General features: G+C 44.7%; 1 protein-coding gene across 2 annotated transcripts in view; it reads right to left on the reverse strand.

Moving 5' to 3' along the window:
* LOC108922541 (protein sidekick-1-like) overlaps window positions 1–21,680 on the reverse strand; it is a 376,626-nt gene that overhangs the window by 146,682 nt on the left and 208,264 nt on the right. For both annotated transcript variants that reach the window (XM_018732731.2, XM_029250679.1), the window contains one exon: window positions 646–779. In XM_018732731.2, coding sequence (XP_018588247.2) covers window positions 646–779 — 134 coding nt within the window. The remainder of the gene's footprint in view (window positions 1–645; window positions 780–21,680) is intronic.

Here is a 21,680-nt window from a genome sequence, read left to right on the forward strand (position 1 = left end):
CTGCCTCTGTCTACATATTGTGTTACTGCAGCTTTGTTTATGCAACAACATTTATCTGGAGGTCGGTGTACAACTGAAGACCCCACTGATGGCTTTATTTATAGAAGAGCAACTGAAATCCTATTCATGTGTCCTTGGGGAATGTGGTTTCACTGCTTCTATTATCTCATAAATCATCATCTCTTGTTTATTTCAAAGTATCAAGTCACTGCTTAGCTGATGCTTTGATTCAAAGAGATTTATAATGTCTTTTATTTATACTGCAGGATTCTGTACTGAAACTTGAACATTTCTTGGACTTGAACATTGCAGTAATCAGATCATGAAATGGAGTCATTAACAAGGAAATCAGTATCTACCCCATACTCAAAGCAGTGCCAGAGTACACATATGAATGAAAGTAGCTCAGACAAGGACCAGAATAACAGAAGTGGCAGGAGGAGACTTGAGAATATGCATAAAGAATTTTTCAGATAACTGAACAATATCTGTTTTCTTTGGTAAATTTTAGATTAATTTTAATCAGTGTTTGGTATTCTGCTGTTTAGTGTTTTGGATATTGTTTTGACCTAATTTGAGGCTTTTTGTAAGCTGAATTTGCTTTATAAATTGAATAAGATAACAGTGATTTCTGTTTCCACATACCTGCAATGGTCAGGTAAATGGAGGGGCTTGTCTTGTTGTCCCCATTCTTCTCATTGACTGCATGAACGTAGTAACGTCCTGCATCAGCTGCAGCTGTCGACAGCACCACAAGCTGGTTGTCCAGTGTTATGGCTCTGTGAAGACAGGAAAGGCACGTGATTAGTTAGCAACTAAAGACAAGTCCATTGTGAAGTCAACCCTGCAGCAAATAGTTAACGAAGTTAAAGTTCAGTGATGCACCAGTTATACTGCACAATAAGTTATACAATATAAACTTTAATGGTATATTAAAAGTAACACACACACACACTTTCTGAACCGCTTGTCCCATACGGGGTCGCGGGGAACCGGAGCCTACCCAGGAACACAGGGCGTAAGGCCGGAGGGGGAGGGGACACACCCAGGACGGGACACCAGTCCGTCGCAAGGCACCCAAAGTAGGACTCGAACCCCAGACCCACTGGAGAGCAGGACCTGGTCCAACCCACTGCACCACTGCACCCCCCATCAAAAGTAACAGCTATACAATATAAACCTATAAATATATAACACATTAGACTGTTTCCAAAGGTTTTCCCCCCAATGGGGCATAAGCCAAGATTTTAAAAATGGCACTAATTTCATAGACACGGATTGTTTGAATGCCCCAACTAAAGCAAATGGACAAATGGGTTAGCTAGTTGTTATTAATGTAAGAAATTTCAAGGAAATGTTTTGTGATTAAAGAGGGAGGCTCCTACTCTGTATTTGGTCTCCACTGGGTATGCTACAGTAACTAGTAACCAGTAACTAGTAGGAATGGTAACTACAGGCAGGGGTTTCATTAGAATTTGTTTTTATAGTTCATGGATAACCCTTATGAGATATTGCAAAGGAGGTGAGGATTTCAGAATTTTCATACTGATAAAATTGACTTAATTTTAATGTAACTAGTAATTACAGCAATAATGGATTCTAAAGAGAGCACAGATGTCTGTTTACATACCACAATAACACATATATTGCAGCTTAAGATACCATCCTTACTTTACAGCAAAAAGGCAGTGCTGGAAAAGACAGTGGTGGTAACAGTTTACAATTTTGGTACAAAACTGACAGAAGGTGGTAAAATATGGATCTGCATTCTGTCTGTGTCTGTAATGTAGCGGATGATCATTTTAGTCTCATGGTGACAACATGTTTACAATTCATCACTGGTCTAGTTTTTCATTCACCGTGTTTTCGCACACACTTTTAATGTTGTTATTGCTACCATTTCCAATGCCACTGGCTGAATTATAATCTGCTTCTAAACCTGTCACGCCCACACCCACCGGCTCAGCGATAGCACCTGTTGCCGATTAGCATGGCTTGGTATATAAAAGCAGTGCTGACACGGCAACAGGTGCGGAATCTACAACGCTCTTCCTTTTTCCTGTACATTCAGCATCTTGCTTTCCCAGTACCCTATTCCCTGTTTACAGTTCCTGATTTTCCTGGCTTTTCGACCTCGGATGGCTGACCGCTTTCTTGAGTATCGCTTCACCCCTTACAACAATGTTCGCTCCTCAGAAGATCCTCACCTGTCCCCGACCTCAGTCTTTGATTGCTCCCATGTTTCGGCACAACAGCACTGGCACTTGGGTACAAACCCTACCTCCCGTCTCCTGTCCACGACCATGACAACAGATTCCGCCTTTATGGACCCAGCGGAGTTGGATGTTCATCGATTGAGTAGGTGCATGAAACGCAGGATAGATGAATCCTGATCACCTTCCCACAATTTTTTTCTTAATAATAAGGTACACAAACAAACATTCACATGCAATGCCAGAGTAGCAGCTGTGGAAAGGCTTATCTGGCTTATCTAACTAAAATTCTCCAGAACAATCCTGTGAAAACATGGTCTCCTTTGGCAGCAACCAAAATTGCCTGTTAGATCTATCCTGGCATTGAATATTAAGCAAATGCAGGACAATGAAATTGTCCAAAGTAGGGCATTACTTGTATTTAGAAGGTCAGCTTACATTTTTCTTTTTTCTTTTTCCGTGACTGATGAGGGATAATGAAAACAAATCTATTACAGCCCCACCTGCAATGGGTCTGGAAGCTATACCAAAAGAAGATACACTTGATTACTCAACCGTTTCAGCACCAAAACCTTTAGACTTTTGCAAGTCTTAATTGGGAAGTTATACCCTCCCACCCCAACTCACATGGAGGATGCCACTGAAAGATATGAAAGGTTAAATGTCCTTTAGTTAATTGAAGGCAGCAGCCAAAAAACAACCTGCCCATACCAAAAAAAACATTAAAGACTCTAGCTTTGAATTTGCATGTGGTCCTGGCTGAAAACTGGTCAACCTGGCTATCATGATTACATTTTGTAATTATTCATTTAACAGAACTTTCCTCCAAAGCAATGTACACTCAGAGAAAAATAAAGAGTATTTAACAAGGTCAAGTTTTACATGAAAACACACAATTGTAGAAGTAGTCTAATTCGTTCTGCCAGTTTTCCCAGTTTCACTGTTTTTGTGGGGTCACATTGACTGTATTATCTACCAGATTGACGCCAGAACCAAAAACCTAGATGCTTTTGACAGTGGCATCACTAGGGCTGGTGTCACCCAGTGCAGTAACTCATGGTGTGAACCCCCCCAATGAACCTCCACCTGTACCAAACCATACAGAATCCTTAGTAATGTTTTTTGTACTAATGTTACTCATAAATCATTATTCCCGTATATCACTGAATGATATGTGAATGGGAATAGTAGTGACAAAAACAACTAGCAAAACTGAAATTACATATTTAAATTACAATATGATATGCATAGCCTAAATGTATTTACATTTACAGTTTCATGTGCTTAAAGGGTTCAATGTGTCCTGTGACAACTGATGTAGAGGATGTGGAGGTATTGGGAGCATACAGATACCTGGGAGTGCACAGGAATAACAGGCTGGAATGGACATGCAACACAGAGGCCCTGGACAAGACAGGAGAGAGTGGCCTCTAATTTCTAAGGAAACTTAGGTGCTTCGGAGTGTGCAAGTCATTGCTGCTAATGTTCTATCAGTCAGTGGTAGCCGGTGCAATCAAATCTGCAGTGGAATGCAGAGGCAGTGGTATTACTACAAGAGATGCCAGTGGTCTCTTTATGTTATTTTTATTTTCTGTAGTTAAAGATGTTTACATAACACACACAGACTGAAACCACTTGTCCTGAGCAGGCTTGCGGCAAGCTCAGCAACACCCGGCATGGGGGGACCCACGCAGGACAGGATGCCAGTCTGTCACAAGGCACCCCAAGCAGGACTCAAACCGCAGACCAAACAGAGAGCAGGGAAAGGCCAAACCCACTGCGCCACTGGGCCCCCCATTTGTTTATATAAGCTTACCCATGAATAAACCTAGGAACATAATTTTTGTTAAACTTTTAATGATTGTGTAGATGATAAAGTTCAAAGTGGCTGCTCTGCAACAGACATGATTATGACCTCAGACATGATTATGTGATGAATCGGTTGACAGCACTGAACATGAAGTTGTGGAGATAACTCACGTTTATTCTCAGCATTTTCAAATTACTTTTCATTTTAATGTAGTTCTGGAGTTAATTAAAAGGCATTTTAAAAATTGTTGCACTGCGATGTAGTGGTAGCAGTATCACAGGGGTATATCCTGTCTGGTGCCCAGTTTCTTGAATAGACTGCAGTTTTTGATAATGGACGTATGGAAGGGTTAGGGAGTTTTTACTTATTATAGCTGTGTTTGAAGTTTTTACTGTACCTAATCCATTAAAAAGCTTGAACATATATTATCCAGCTTCCATTGATTGCAACATGGAAAAAGCAACTTTTGATTTATAAAAAAATTGAGTTATGAACAGACTAGCATTTACGTTGCTGGGTATTTATGAAAGCAATGCACACTTTGCTCCTTGTTCAAGGAGAAATCAGGAGAAATCAGGGGCAATCTGTGACTTCAACCAGAAACTCTGTCCATTTCTTTAACCACCAGGGCTCTGAATATCACCAGCTCAGTATTGCTGAAACAACTGCAACAGTCAATTTACCTGCTATGCACTGCTCAAAATTTGCATTTGTGTTTGTTTTTTAACACATAACAGAACTGCAACAGGAACAGTGCTGTTATGATCTCCATCAGCTGTTCTGATGGTATTGAATGAGAATGGGCCTTGTTGTCATCCCATAACACAGGCACAGTCTTTGCACATGTGTTGTCTGGCTGTTCAGGCAGCTCCACTCCACATCTGAAGTCCACAATCATCATTACTACATCCATTACCTGATATTTTCCATGAGAAGCATGGGCTGTTACATTTCTTCCGGAAATACCTAATGTAAATAAACGATAGATGTGTACAAAGATAGTAAAGTTGAAATGTTAAAAGTGCAGTATATATGTAAAAAGAGTTACCAGACTGCATCAAGAAGAAAATTCAGCTGAGGCATTTGATCTAGCCTCATCAACACTACGTGTTACTACTGAAATACCATTCAGCCGCAGGAAAGATCTGACATACAAGCCTAAAATGTAATGCAGTATTGGTGTAATGTAATATTATTCTCACAAGTAACGATATACTAATATCAATAGGTATACATAAATACACATAAATCAGTGTTTGACAAATTGTTAAATATTTTGTATGCAATAGAGAATTTACTATGAAATTATACACTATAGCATTGTGAGTTAACGGTCATTAATTAATGTTCATGCTTATAAAACATTTATATATGTAAATGTATGTATTATTAAGTACAGCACACATACTGCAACGGGCACTTTCAATGACTGCCAAACAAAACAAACTGTCACATAAAACAAATACTGAAGGTTTATAAAGTGCTTTACAGAGGACACAATATAGGAAACTTTTATTGTAGGACCTGGTAATGTGCCTAAGTACAAGCTGCATGATTTATGCAACTTATTGCATTTTACTCTTATTGTTTGACATACATAAATAGAGATGCACTCACAAAGAAGAACCCACATGCATCACACTGTGTTGTGCAACAGCACATTTTGCCATAAAGCCAATTAAACAGATCAAAGTCAGTTCACTGCAAAAGCAGGAAAGTGAAAATTAACACAAAGGTATTAGCAGTGCTCCATCGGGTCCCTCACACACACCAGTAAAAGCGTCCTAATTGATGTTGCATACAGCTGCTTTCCAAATTTTACTTCGTTTTGTGCAACAAATTGCCCTTTCAAAGGAGGCTCCCCTACCGATGACACATGGTACTGTGACTGAAATGTCAGCATTGCACATCTGGGCCATGTACCGGACCAGAGGAACCCATCTCCACACTGGGACTGATAGGAAGAATTAAAGGAACATAATCATTAAATCTCAACAAAATATTGCTATCCAGCAGAGAACAGGTATTTTTTGCCACTTTTCTCAATTCATTTTTCCAAGCTGTGCACTTCTTCACATTTAATGAACATTTAATCAACGCTCAATTGATTCTCCTGGGTGACTTCAACCTGCATGTCGACGACATTCATGCAAGAGGCATTCTGTTGCTCCTACACTCCTTTGATCTCTCCCTGTCCAATCCCCTGCTACTCACAAAGCAGGGAAATTACCTTGACCTTGTATTTCCCGGTAACTGTGGCTGTTCTGTCCTCACTGTTACATCGCTGCGTGTCTCTGATCACTTCATTTTCTTCCAACCATGCCTCACCGCTAACCCCTCACCTTTTTCTGCACCCATTGTTACCTTAAAATCTCTCTCGCCTTTCTGCTTTGCCTCTGCCACGCTGTCCGCTCTCCCTTCTGTTGCACAGTTCTCAAATCTATCAAAAGACGATGCCACTAACATTTTTTCTCTGCCCTACCTTCCACCCTTCACTCTCTCTGTCTACTATCTTCCAGACCAGCACACCCCAGTGCCACCCCATGGCTGACTGATACATTACGTGCAACAGGACCAAACTACGGACTGCAGAGCATAGGTGGCGAAAATCCAAGACTCACTTGGACCTGGATGCCTACAAACTACTTTTGTCTACTTTTCACTCTGTTGTCTCTTCAGCTAAAATTACCTTCTACTACAACAAAATACAGCCTGCAACTAAAAAAACCACACAGACTCTTTACAACCTTCTCATCCCTTCTGTGTCCTCTGCTGCCCCCTCCTCCTTCTTCCCTCACTGCTGATGACTTTGCTTTGTTTTGCAGAGACAAAGTCAATGCAATCACGGTCACGTTCTCAGCAACACCCTGCCCGGTTCACCCTGGACCTCCCTGCGAAGTTATCTTCTCCAAATTCAAGCAGCTCTCCAAATCTGAAATCTCCGACTTCCTCATATCACACAGAACCACCACCTGCTCACTTGATCCGATCCCATCGTCACTCCTACAGAACATCTCCCCGCAACTCTCCACCTTGGTCTCTAAGATCATCAACTCCTTGCTCTCCTCTGGCTGTTTCCCAGCTGCCTTCAGGACTGCTCTCATTTCACCTCTGTTGAAGAAACCCACCCTGGATCAAAACTCGGTCTAAAACTACAGACCAGTCTCCCTCCTCTCCTTCCTGTCTAAAACTCTTGAGTGGGTGGTCTGTGATCAACTATCTGAGTTCCTTACCCGGAACTCACCCAGAAATTCTACTCTCCTCTCTTAGTCACCTTAGGATCGAAGGAGCAGCATTAAGATAGTTTGAGTCCTACTTATCTGACAGATCCTATCAAGTGGTCTGGCGGAGCTCCCGTTCCTCTCTTCTGCCTCTCTCAACTGGTGTTTCGCAGGGCTCAGTACTGGTTCCTCTTCTCTTCTTGAGCTACACCTCCTCTCTCGGCCCGGTCATAGCCTCCCATGGATTCAAATACCACTGCTATTTTGTTGATACCCAGCTCTTCCTCTCCTTTCCACCTGGAGCATCAGACATTTCTGCACACATTGCTGCCTGCCTGTCAGACATCTCTGCATGGATGTCTAATCACCACATCCAACTCAACCTCTCCAAAACAAAGATACCTTACCTCCCAGCTATCGATCAAACTGGATAACTCACTCATTTTGACTACCTCCCCAGCTAAGAGTCTGGGAGTGATGATTGACTCAAGTCTATCTTAATCTCACCACATCGAAGCCACAACCCGGACCTGCAGATACATCCTGCATAATATCCGTAGAATTTCATCCTTACCTTACAACTGACTCTGCCCAACTACATTGTACTTGTCCAGGCCATGGTGACATCCCGTTTGGACTACTGCAACTCTCTCTTGTTTGGCCTTCCCGCTACCGCCATCAAACCTCTGCAGCTGATACAAAATGCTGCTGCACGAGTTTTGTTTTACTTGCCAAAGCGTTCCCATGTATCTCCTGTACTCACTTCTCTACACTGGTTTCCTATAGCTTCCCAGATCAAATTCAAGACCCTGGTTATTGAGTACAAATGCATCAATAGAACTGCTCTTAGCTATTTACAAGACTTGATCAATCGCTACACCCCAACCAGACTATTTCGCTCGTCTACGTCTGCTCGCTTAGTGCTCCTACACACGAAAGGTAAACTGCGGAGGTTCTCAGTTCTGGCTCTGTTGTGGTGAAATCACCTCCCCCTGTCACTCAGAACTGCTGAAACTCTCTACATTCAAGAAGGATCTGAAAACTCACCCTTTCCGGACTCACTTCGGCCATGATCTATGAAGGTTATGTATGGTGTACATGTTCATGCACCGTAACTTTATGATCATGCTCAGATCATCCTTCACACAGCTGCTACTTCTGTATTGTATGTAAATGTTTGTGTACCTTTAAAAAAAATTGTAGGAAAGTGATCAGGATTCATCTATCTTGCATTTTATGCACCTACTCGTGTGATGAACACCAGTGCACAAAGTGGAAAGAAACGAACTAGGTATATGTCAGAATCACATGTCTGCAACTATGTCTCTCTTTCTCCTAATGTAATGCACAAATTGTATTTTCTCTGAGATGTACATCACTTTGGAGAAAAGCATCTGCTAAATGAAGAAATGTAAATGTAAATGTAGCTGTCATGCCACCATACTCCTACCAAATATACTATTCCAAATCCTAAATAGGCCATTTCATGTGACAAATTAAACTGATTCACAAAAAGAAAACATCCATCCATCGATCCATTAATCCATTTTCTTGACCGCTTTTCCTTCTAGGGTCATGGTGGCAAAAGGGAGAGCAGAGAAGCCCAGACCTCCCTGTCACTCGCAACGTTCTACAGCTCAACCTGGGGGGTACTCAGCCGCTCCCAGGCCAACTGGGAGATATAATCTCTCCAGCGGGTCCTGGCCCAACCTCAGGGTCTCGTACCAGTTGGCAGTATCTGGTACACCTCTAAAGGCAAGCACCCAGGGGGAATCCTTACCAGATGAAATCACCAAATCACCTCAACTGGCTCCTCTTAATGAGGAGGAGTAGAGGATGGCTGAGCTAATCAACAAAAATCAACTCATTACAGAATATTTTCATTTCTGAAGACAAATTGAAATTCCATGTGGAGCCTTACCTCATACCTTCACTCATATTGTAATTTTTCTCAGGAAAATCTCAGCAAACCAAGACTTTCCCACATTAAAACATAAGTAGTCCCCCCCAGGAGGTCACTGGTCTCTGCTACCTTGTTTGACACCTCATCATTGCTCAATGACAAGGTTGACATGAGCAAGAATTTGTCTCAGTGCTCCTGGTTTAGAGAGCTCCGTACTCTGTTCCTTACAGAACGGAGTGTAGAAAACTAGTAAATGTACTAATACAAATGTACTGGAGCCCACAACAAAGAAACAGCTTATTTGAGAATAACTGACCGCAATTCTGGATATTTTGAAATAACAGGGCTTGATGTATTACTGCATACCTCATTTCCATTTGCAGTTTTAATAACACTGTCCTCCCCTTGAGCTGCCAATCATTGTCAGCAGTTATTCTACAACACCATAATATTCTGTCATTCTATAATACACCAGCTTTCAACGAGAAGTGTACCAACAAACTGCACCCTATGTCTATGTTCCATGGATTTACTGTGCAGGGTCCTCTCTGAGTCAGTGAACTGATTTTCCATGGAAAATTGGACTTAAAGAGTTATTTTAGAGTTGGAGCCAGTACTGTGGAGTCACAATTGACTCATAGCAACCACTAATTTAGATTTATTCATTCAGCAGACCACTTTTTCCACAGCATCGGACAATTCAGAGTAAACAGAAGAGCATTTCACAAACAGAGAGATAAAGATGTGGACAGATGATTCCAGAAGTACAGCTATTTAGTCAAAAAAATGGAATAGGATATGGAACAGGAACAGATAGTGAGTAACATTTTTTTTAGTTGTGCGTGTGCATGTGTGCATGCGTGTGTATTTGGTAAAGAAAAAGGTTTGGTTCGAAAACTGGCAAGTCTGTTCCAAAGACCAGGACTGCGGAGTCGGTACACAAAATCTTTGACTCCAACTCCAATTTCAATAACCCAATAATTGCTTCCAACTCTGACTCCACAGCACTGCCCATTAGTTGCACATCTGGCAAATATAGGCTCAAACCTATATGACACCTCTAAGTTTAGGAGGTTAACTTATATGCTGGCATATATGGTACATTTAGTCGGAGTCAGTACATTTTTACTGACTCCGACTCCAGTAACCCAATAATTGCTTCCGACTCTGACTCTGGCTCCACAGCACTGATTAGGGTGACTGATTGTATCATGCAGGCACCCTTCAGTCGCTCAGTCAAAACCTAACCATTCCATGGAGAAACATCCCACCTCTCCTGCTTGCTCGCTTTTGGCATTGGCTGTGGTCAGAGAAGATTGACCAAGGATCTAATGTTAGGGAAACATTTACTTAGCAGGGAAAGGGAAGCACAGAGAATTTTCTGGTGAGTTCCAAAGTCATTTTAGTGTCCTCCTGTTCTGTAAGAGCTGTTTTATTTTTGATGGTATTCAAATTTTAGGAATCTTCCTTTATCCATTATGTTGGCATCTTTCCTGATTCAGCAGACTTTTCCAACAAAAACATTTGTTGAACCTCATCAAATTCTGGACCTGAAAGAAGGGTAATTATATGCATTTAGACAAATAAACAAGGTGTTTGATTTGCTAACAACACTCACTGTCTGTGAACACTTGTCCAAGTCAAGGTGCTCTGGAGACTATTCCAGAAGCACAGGGCCCAAGGAAATTTACATTTATTCACTTAGCAGACACTTTTTCTCCAAAGCAACTTACAATGGATACTATGTAGTGTTACTAGCCCACACACCTTATTCACCAAGGTGACTTACACTGCTAGATACACTACTTACAATGGGTCACTCATCCATACATCAGTGAAACACACTCTCTCTGTGTTACTCACACACTTTGAGGGAACCTGAACAGCATGTTTCTGGACTGTGGGAGGAAAGCAGAGCACCCAGCAGAAACCCACACAGACACAGGGAGAACATGCAAACTCCACACAGACTGAGCAGGGATCGAACCCACGTTCTCTCACATTACTCAGGTGCTGTGAGACAGCAGCCCTACTCACTGTGTCACTGTGCTGCCAGATATATCCTGGATGGCACACCAGTCCATCTCATTATAGCCACACATTCATGAATTAAGGCCAATTTAAAGTCACCAACTGACCTCCAACATTTCTTTGGAAACCAAAGGAAACCCAGTCAAACACAATGCAAACTCCACACAGACTGGATTCAAACATACAGCCAAACAGCCCTGACACAGTGAAGCAGTAGTGCTACCCCTTACTAATACATTTACCCATTTAATAAATATAGCACTAGTCCTTACTATTACATTTAGCCAACACTTTTCTCCAAAGCAGCTTACAAAGTTAGTCTATCTACAATTATTTACACAGCTGGGTAATGTGACTAGATAAATTTTAAGGTCAGTTCCTAGATTAGAGGTACAGCCAGAGATGGTGATCAAACCTGCAGCTGTTTGGACCAAAGGCAGCCACTCCAACCACTATACTACCAGCTACCCGTAACAGCAGGAAATACTATTGCTGAAAAGGAAACAAGTCATTGGAATGTTTTTTTTTTTTTTAATAGACCAGAGGGGATGAAGAAAGGCTGTACAAAGATCTAATGCAGAATAATGTTGGAAACCACCCCGAAATTCCCACCTGCAGTGTGCTCAATAGACTGGTAGGCATACAGCATCGATCAGGCAGAGATGTTGTTTATTACAGAAGCACCACTGGAATCAAATCAAAGTGATGAGATTTTAACAACAGACTAATAAATATGATGAAATGAAAATTGTTATTTCAGCTCAAATGCTACTATATCAGTTATGGGTTGATAGATAAAACACTAATGCATGGGTCTTTTGTAAAGTTTTTTTTTTTAGTAAACTGTTCTCAAAATGTTGCTGTATTTCCAAACTAATGCAGGTATATCACAGTCTAGCTGTTTATCAATGCAGATGTACTCCATACTGTACACACGATGATGCAGAGCTGCCATCTTGCACTAAAAAGACCCAGGTTTAGATCACACTGCTCTTGCTGCTGTATCCTGAGCTACTCCTGTAAAAATTAGCCAAATATATAAATGGTAGATAAATGTACAGTAAGTAACTTGAGACTGTAAACTGCATGGGGGATACATATTAGCTAAATGAATGAGTAAATATAACGCTTCAGACTTTATCTGTTTCTCGATTTACCAACTCAATATCCGGGTATTTATTCAACCCTGTGGTCATCTTACACACACACACACACACACATTATCAGAACCGCTTGTCCCATACGGGGTCACGGGGAACCGGAGCCTACCCGGTAACACAGGGCGTAAGGCCGGAGGGGGAGGGGACACACCCAGGACGGGACGCCAGTCCATCGCAAGGCACCCCAAGCGGGACTCGAACCCCAGACCCACTGGAGAGCAGGACTGCGGTCCAACCCACTGCGCCACCGCACCCCCCGCTGGTCATCTTACAGTTTTTTTTTTTTTTTTTTATTGTGCTGCTCAGTTGATGGACATCCTTCAGCATCTGGATTCCCCCAACAGCTACAACAGGAGATTCCTTTGAATTCCAGTTCCGCCTTGACACTATTGTTCCGGAGGTGATTCACAGCAAGCTAACCCAGCTAACTGCACTCCACAGTACCTGTCAGTGGATTACCAACTTCCTGACAATTAATATTAGTACATGAGGCTGGCGCTACATGTGTCCAATCTAATGTCCATCAATACAGTTACTCTCCAAGGCTATGTTCTCTCACCTCTCTTGTTTTTACTTTACACAAATGACCTTGCAATCCACTAAGATCGTAAAGTTTGCAGACGACATGACAATAATAGGCCTCATCTAAAACAGTGACAGGACCTACTAAAATGGTGAGGTGGACTGTCTTGCATTGAGATGTGCTCACCACAACCTTGAGCTCAATGCCATCAAGACAGTGGAAATGCTGGTCAACTTCCATGGACAACCTCCTGCTTGACCCCCCTTTGGAAATCAATGGCAAGGCTGTATCTGTGGTCGAGTCATTTCAGTTCCTGGGGACAACCATTACCAACACGTTTAATTGTGACAAGCACATCACCACCATCTTCAGGAAAGCCCAGCTAAGATTGTTCTTCTTATGCCAGTTTAGGAAGCTCAATACCTCAGTGCATCCTGATGAATATTTACACAATCAACATTGAGAGTGTTCTGACCTCTCCCATCGCCACTCTGTTCCCCTGTGCCTCCACCCTCTCCAAAACCAATCTACAGCAAGTGGCCTCAGCTCAGAAGATCATTGGTTGTCAGCTACCATCAATAAAATAGTGAAGCAGAGATGGCAAGATTGCTGCAGACTCCACCTATCCCAGCAGTCACTTCTTCACCAAATTGCACTCAGCGGTGGTAAAAGACCAATACCACTCAGACTTCATGTCATCTCATAAACTTCTTTCGTTAAGACTTCCATCGCCTCAATAAAATCAACTGAATGCACCCCTCAACCACTTCTGGTTAAGTTCTAAATCTTGTCCACATTGCACAGCATCTCTTAACTGCACCCCTCTTTGCACACAGCCATTATCCCCACACTGCTTTCAGTTGCGTGGTTGTACATTATTTGTATAAATGCTTATGCCTGTAATTCAGTTGTTGTTTTATTTATTACTTGCACATGGTGACTGCTTTCTATATTGTTACTGTCTTGTCCTTCACCATCTTGTATATTGTTATACTGGGTTTAATGTTTGGCAGTGAACCACAACCAATATGCTGTATACTAGCAATACAGAGTTCTGAATTCTGAATAATCCCCTGTTTCACTTTGTGATACACTGAGCATAATACCGAGCACAGTTCAGTAATTAACTGAATGTAACTATCAAAGGTATGGAAATTAAAAGGAAATCATTTGTGAGAAGAGAGCAGAAGGAGAGGGTAACGATCTACTGTAAGGGTCAGCTGTGCCAGACACAGGGTAGCAGTGAGGAAGGTTCAAATATAAGCACTGTGACCTGTTCAATTGCTCAAATGACAAACTCTGCTCAAATTCAGTTACACAAGTAATAATTACCCTTTATGAACTTTAATAATATTTATTTATTCTGTCAAAAGTCTTTAGTACCTGCTTAAATTAAATGCTCCATTCTGAGTGGAAGGTCCTCACATATTGGAGTGGAAGAGCAAAAACGTTTGATAGTACATGGATAAAAGATACACCATTTAAATATAAAAGTCCAGTGTGGCATTTCACTGATTGCATGTAAACAGTTGCATTTGCCATCTTTCTGCAGAAGGACTTGGCATGTCTGTTTTGAAATAGTACTGATAAGCAAGTCAGATCTCAGGAATGTGCTTTTCAGGCAGTTAAAGGCGTGGCAGAGAGGAAAGGGAGCCGGTGATCTCATTGTCAAGCCTTTTGTGCCTTGTCCCGTTTGCTAACTGCCCGATGCCATTGATCTTAAACACCAAAGGAGCAATACCCAGTTTCTCTTTTCGGGGGGAGTTGAAATGTGAGCCTGGGGACTCAAACTGAAGACAGACAGCAGTCCAGAATATTGCAGCACACTGTGCTACAGGCTGATAACACTGCACAGAGGTCATTGGAAAGTGCTTTGGAGAAAAGTGTTTACTAAATAAATAAATATACGAAGAAGACATGCTGAGACAACATTTTTGAAACAAACAAATTAACAACAGAATTCACTATCAGATTAACATATACAGTGCCTATAACAAGTATTTATCCCACTTCAATCTTTTTTCATATTTTTATTGTGTTACGGCATGGAGATTAGGAAACTCTGCCCCGACTCCTTAAGTTGTGTTGAAGCCGTCGTCCCTGTTCATTGTGCATTATATTTTGCGTTGGAGGTGCGTCGCTGCTGTTTGTGGTGTTTCTACTAAGTGTAGATGTTTTGCTACCGCTTTTCCCACCGGCGCGCATTCGTGTTGTGTAGCTGTGCAGGTTGACAGATACAATCAGTTATGTGTTTGTGTAGCATTGCGTGGCACTGTAATTATTTTGTTTGTTAAGCAGTATTCAGTGGTTTCTTAAGATGACTGTTCTCCAGATCATTTCTGTGTCCTGTAGCAGCAGTGGGAGTGACTCCGTGAGTTCGATTAATTGCGTCTGGTTGGTTGTTTGTTTTGGTCGCCATTGTTGGTGTAGTTTCAGTTTCGATTAGGAAGTCAGCTGATAGGCAGTAGCCCAGTTTAAATAGCAGCTAGTGACCCGTAGCGGCAGCGGTTGCGGCAGCCTCTTGGTGGGAAGACTCGGGGTGCAAAGACAAGGGAGTCTACCTGTGGGAGTCCACTGATGGAGGCAACCGGTACAATTGTCCTCAAGGTAACATGCGTCCAACATGTCGGGCATCAAAGTCTTCTACGGTAAGCGAGCCGTGCGATTTCGCCACCGCCGGAGACTTGGGCGCTCTCACTGCTACAGCAATCTGGTTCATCCTTACATGTCAAACGTTCCATCTTGCTTTACTTTCTCTATGGGTCTCTGGAACTGCCAGTCTGCTGTGAGAACAGCTGACTTCATACCAGGCTATGTCTCCCATCTCTCACTGGACCTCCTGGCCCTAACTGAAACCTGGATCACCCCAGACAACTCAGCCACACCTGCAACACTCTCTACTAACTACTCCTTCTCTTACACCTCTCGTTCCTCTGGCAGAGGTGGAGGCACAGGCGTGCTCACCTCTCCCCAGTGGGAATATTCTGTTCTCTCTCTTCACCTGCATGATCTGTCTTCCTTTGAATGGCATGCTGTCTCTATCACTGCTCCAATCACTCTTATTGTGGTTAAAGGACTATCGCTCTCCTGGCCCTTTTGGCCGCTTCCTAGATGACCTTGACATCTTCTTGAGCTCTCTGCCAGGGGACAACTCTCCGCTGATTCTCCTGGGTGACTTCAACCTGCATGTTGATGACATTAATGCAAGTGGCCTTCTGTTGCTCCTACAGTCCTTTGATCTATACCTGTCCCAATCCCCTGCTACTCACAAAGCGGGCAACTGTCTTGACCTTGTATTTTCCTGCAATTGTGGCTGTCCCGTTCTCTCTGTCACGCCACTGCATGTCTCTGACCACTTCTTCATTTCCTTTCAACCCTCCCTCACCACTAACTATTCATCTCTTCTTGAAGCCGTTGTCACCTTTCGCCGCAACTTAAAATCTCTCTCGCCTTCCTGCTTTGCCTCTGCTACTCTGGCAACTCTCCCTTTTACCGGTTTTCGACTATTCTGACGTTTTGCTGGACATTGTAGTCGGAGGTGCAGCGGCGCTGCTCAAGCGCTCCAAGACGCGGAAGCGTGGAAAGCGAGCCGGCGCGCTAGTCAAGTTCCGAAAGCGCGGCTTTAGAACAGCACTGCCTAGTATCCATCTGGCGAACCTCCGCTCCTTACCCAACAAAATGGACGAACTTTTCCTCCTGTCCCAAAGAAACAAGGACTTTTTAAACTCTGCTGCTCTGTGTTTCACGGAAACCTGGCTGAATGGAGCCATTCCGAACAGCGCGCTACATCTGCCGGGCGTCCAGCTGTTCAGAGCGGATCGCGACACGGAATCAGCAGGTAAATCACGTGGCGGTGGGACATGCTTCTACATCAACGAAAGGTGGTGTACAGATGTAATAGCGTTGAAGAAGATGTGCTGTCCCGACCTAGAAGCGCTCTTCATCAACTGCAAGCCTTTCTACTCACCGCGGGAGTTTTCCTCGTTCATCCTCGTAAGTGTTTACCTTCCACCGCAAGTGTGCGTGAACGCAGCGCTGTAAAAGCTGGGCGACCAGATCACAGACACAGAGCAACAACACCCGGACTCTGCTATAATCATTCTCTGGGACTTTAATAAAGCAAATCTCTCCCGTGAACTGCCAAAATACAGATAGCATATTACATGTCCCACCAGAGACAGTAATATTTTGGACCACTGCTACACCACAGTAGTAAAGGATGCATATCACTCTGTTCCACGGGCAGCTTTGGGGCTCTCTGATCACTGCCTGGTTCATCTTATGCTGACCTACAGGCAGAAACTGAAATCGGCTAAACCTGTAATAAGGACTGTTAAAAGATGGACTGGGGAAGCAGAGCAGGACTTACAAGCCTGCTTCGAGTGCACTGATTGGAGTGTTTTTGAGGCTGCTGCTACTGATCTGGATGAGCTCACAGACTGTAACATCATATATCAGTTTCTGTGAGGATATGTGCATCCCCACCAGGACTCGTTTAACATACAACAATGACAAACCGTGGTTCACTGCAAAACTCAGACAGCTTCGTCAGGACAAAGAAGACGCCTACAAGAACGGGGACGGAGTCTTGTATAAACAGGCCAAAAACACACTGGCAAAGGAGATCAGAGTGGCTAAGAGAAACTACTCTGAAAAGCTGAAGAAACAGTTCTCAGCCAACGATCCTGCATCAGTGTGGAAAGGCCTGAAAGACATCACAAATTACAAGACACCACCCCCCGGCACCGTGTCATCTCAACAACTGGCCGACGATTTGAATGAGTTTTATTGCAGGTTTGATAAACCCTGTCTCACACCCCACACCCATTCAGACCCTCTCTCCACGCATCAATTAACACCTCCAGCAACCCCCACCTTCCCCCCTCCTGCACCTTTGATCTGTGAAGAGGAGGTGCGTCGGGTCTTCCTCAAACAGAAGACAAGGAAAGCACCAGGCCCAGACGGTGTCTCACCGGCCTGCCTAAAAACCTGTGCTGACCAGCTGGCCCCTATCTTCACAAAGATCTTCAACAGATCACTGGAGATGTGCGAAGTTCCTTCCTGCTTCAAACGCTCCACCATCATCCCCATCCCAAAGAAACCCAAAATCACAGGACTTAATGACTACAGACCTGTCGCCTTAACGTCTGTGGTCATGAAGTCCCTTGAAAAACTGGTGTTGGACTACCTGAAGGACATCACTCGACCCTTGCTGGACCCCCTGCAGTTTGCTTACCGAGCAAACAGATCTGTGGATGATGCAGTCAACATGGGACTGCACTACATCCTGCAACATCTGGACAAACCAGGGACTTATGCAAGAATCCTGTTCGTGGACTTCAGCTCAGCCTTCAACACCATCATCCCACACCTCCTCCTGTCCAAATTAACCCAACTCTCTGTGCCCACCTCCATCTGTTGGTAGATCACCAACTTCCTGACAGACAGGCAGCAGCTAGTGAGGCTGGGAAAATTCTCATCTAATACTCGCACAATCAGTACTGGCACCCCCCAGGGATGTGTGCTCTCCCCACTGCTCTTCTCCCTGTACACCAACAACTGCACCGCTAGAGACCCCTCTGTCAAACTCCTGAAGTTTGTAGACAGCACCACACTCATTGGCCTCATCCGGGATGGTGACGAGTCTGCTTACAGACAGGAGGTCCAAGAGCTGGCTGTCTGGTGCAGTCATAACAACCTGGAGCTGAACACACTCAAAACAGTGGAGATGATCGTAGACTTCAGGAGAAACACCTCAGCATTATCCCCACTCACCATCATGAACAGCACTGTGGCAACAGTGGAGTCATTCAGGTTCCTGGGCACCACCATCTCACAGGACCTGAAGTGGGAGCCCCACATAGACTCCATTGTGAAGAAGGCCCAGCAGAGGTTGTACTTCCTTCGCCAGCTGAGGAAGTTCAACCTGCCACAGGAACTACTGATGGAATTCTACTCCGCAGTCATAGAGTCTGTCCTCTGCACCTCTATAACTGTCTGGTTCGGCTCAGCTACGAAATCAGACATCAGAAGATTACAGCAGATAGTTCGGACTGCTGGAAGAATCATCGGCACACATCCCCCCCCCCCCCCCCAGCTCTCCAAGAACTGCACTCATCCAGAGTCAGTAAAAGGGCTAGCAAAATCATTCTAGACCCCTCACATCCAGGCCACTTCCTTTTCGAGCACTGAGCACCAGGACAGCCAGGCAGAAGAAAAGTTTCTTTCCTCAGGCCATCTACCTCATGAACAGCTAAATCCCCCCCCTAGAGAGTACACCAGTGCAATACATAATGCTCTTTATATTTATATTTATAACTTTTTATCACATCATATCTCTTACTCACACTCCCTTGCTGTCACATCCCACGGGGTCACTGCCCCTCCTGGTCAGAGGCGGCGCCACTCAGTGCCGCTAGCTAACGCTTACCTATCACCTCACAGTCTCGTAGGACATGGAGGTATAAAAGGAGCCAGCGGAGCAGAACTAGTCGCGGATTCTTAATCAGCAGTTCTCTTGTGCTTCGTTGGCGATTGGTAGTCTCTTGTTCCCTCAGTTTGTTTCCTAGGTGTGCATGTTCCAGTCCCGAGTGCCCGTCCCGTCAGTTCCTGCCTCTTGTTCTTCAGTCCTGGTCCATCGTTCCTGTCCGGTATTTCGTCACGTCTCAGGGTTGCGGTCAGACTCACAGATTAGCGTTTCACTGTTCACCGTAGTTCCAACACCGTGTGTGTTTCCTGGTCTCGTGTTTCTTGTTTCCCTTCCACCGAGTGTCTTACAATACTCACCGTACACGTCTAACCTCACACTGCACGTGAAGTCATTATATATTTCGTCTGTGTTTGGACGTAATAGCAACGCGCGTCCGTGTCGGACTCCCGTCCGGACGCTACAGAAGAATCCGCCTGCTAGTATGACTTCAGCGGAATGGCGTGAGCTGGCGGATCTGACAGAGGCGAACCAAGAACAACTCCTGGTTTGCACAAACGCCGCTAGCCGCCTCACAGATCAGTTGGAGCAGTTGACACGACTCCTCAGTCACGGTGGGCGGGGCGCCGATCCGACCAGTTCGCAAACGCATGATGATTGGCGGACATGTCTTTTTGATCGTCTTTATGCTTCCTCGGGTCCTCGCGCGGAGCCCACGAGCCCTGTGCAGACCAATGGGATCAGCGCTACTGAGCAGCTGTCCGTTCCCTTCCAGGAGGCTTTGCAAGGTAGCAGAGGTGAGAACCAGAATTACACAGAATACTCAATCTCCAGTCCAGCCTCTCTGTTCCCAGGGCCCTACTCTCCTGAGTCACCCCCTAGCCCAGACAGAAAGACAGAGAGACAGTTCTTCCCCAGCACCAAGAGTTTTCAGGTGCGTTCCTGGTCTCCAGTGGAGAAGACATCCAGCCCCCGATTGTCAAGACCACTCTCTCAGGAGTTCTCGCCGGATTACCGGAGCAACTCCGGTTCCAGCCGGACCCCGACGCCGCCAGGGCAGCAGGTGCCCTACAGCCCTGTGGACAGTGAGCCGGCTCAAGCACGCAACCTTGTCAGCTGTGCAGGGCTCAAAGAACAGTGCGTCAGACAGGGAATAATACGACTCAGTAACGGGCGTGTGACAGAGGAGGAAAGGAGGCGCCGTTTTCTGCAACGCTTGTGCTTTTACTGTGGAGCTGCGGATCACGTTCAGGTTTCCTGCCCAGTGCGGCCACCCCGTGGATCCCAACGGACCGACTTACTGGTGAGTGATGTATCTCTCCATACCTCCCTGTTGACATTACCAGTTACAGTATCCTGGGGTTTCCAGCAGCAGCAGACGAAAGCTATGGTAGACAGTGGCGCTGCAGGGAATTTCATGGATCATGATATGGCCGCGTCCTGGGGCTTGCCCTGTGCCCGATGCCCAAAACCCCTGGCTGTTAAAGCTATTGATGGCGCTCCAATCGGGTCGGGGCGTGTAGAGCAGCGCACAGAGCCCGTTACTATGCAGGTAGGGCCACTCCATAAGGAACAGATATGGTTCTATCTGATTAAGTCCCCTGATAACCCCATTATTTTGGGATACCCATGGTTATGCACCCATGACCCTATTATCTCTTGGAGTGAGGGGAAACTGCTGTCTTGGGGACAGCAGTGTCCCAAACACCTGGAGACGTCTTGTAACTCCACATCCATAGAGAGCCCTAATGCAGATCTGCCCCTGCAGCTTCCAAGGGAGTATGCAGATCTAGTGGCGGTGTTTAGCAAACACAAGGCTGCAGAACTGCCTCCTCATAGACCTTGGGATTGTGCTATAGATCTTTTTTCGGGCACTACACCCCCTAGGGGGCGGGTATACCCTCTTTCTCAACCTGAACATCAGGCAATGGAGGCTTATATAACGGAGGCACTAGAAGCCGGATTCATCCGGCCGTCTACCTCTCCAGCTTCCGCTGGCTTTTTCTTTGTTGAGAAAAAGGACGGGGGTTTGCGCCCCTGTATTGATTATCGGGGGCTAAATGCCATTACTGTGAAGTACCCGCACCCCTTGCCTCTTATCACGTCGGCCCTCGAACAGGTTTCCGGTGCTACCATCTTTACGAAACTGGACCTTAGGAGCGCATATAACCTGATTCGCGTTAGGGAAGGGGATGAGTGGAAGACCGCTTTTAGCACCGCCCTCGGCCATTATGAGTACCTGGTCATGCCTTTTGGCCTGGCGAATGCACCTTCCGTATTCCAGGCTTTTGTTAATGAAGTACTCAGAGAGCTAATTAATCGCTCAGTATTAGTGTATCTGGATGACATCCTGATCTTTTCTCGGTCCCGTGAGGAGCATATTGGACATGTC

This window comes from Scleropages formosus, chromosome 3 (genome assembly GCF_900964775.1).
Source record: "Scleropages formosus chromosome 3, fSclFor1.1, whole genome shotgun sequence".
NCBI classification, from domain to species: domain Eukaryota; kingdom Metazoa; phylum Chordata; class Actinopteri; order Osteoglossiformes; family Osteoglossidae; genus Scleropages; species Scleropages formosus.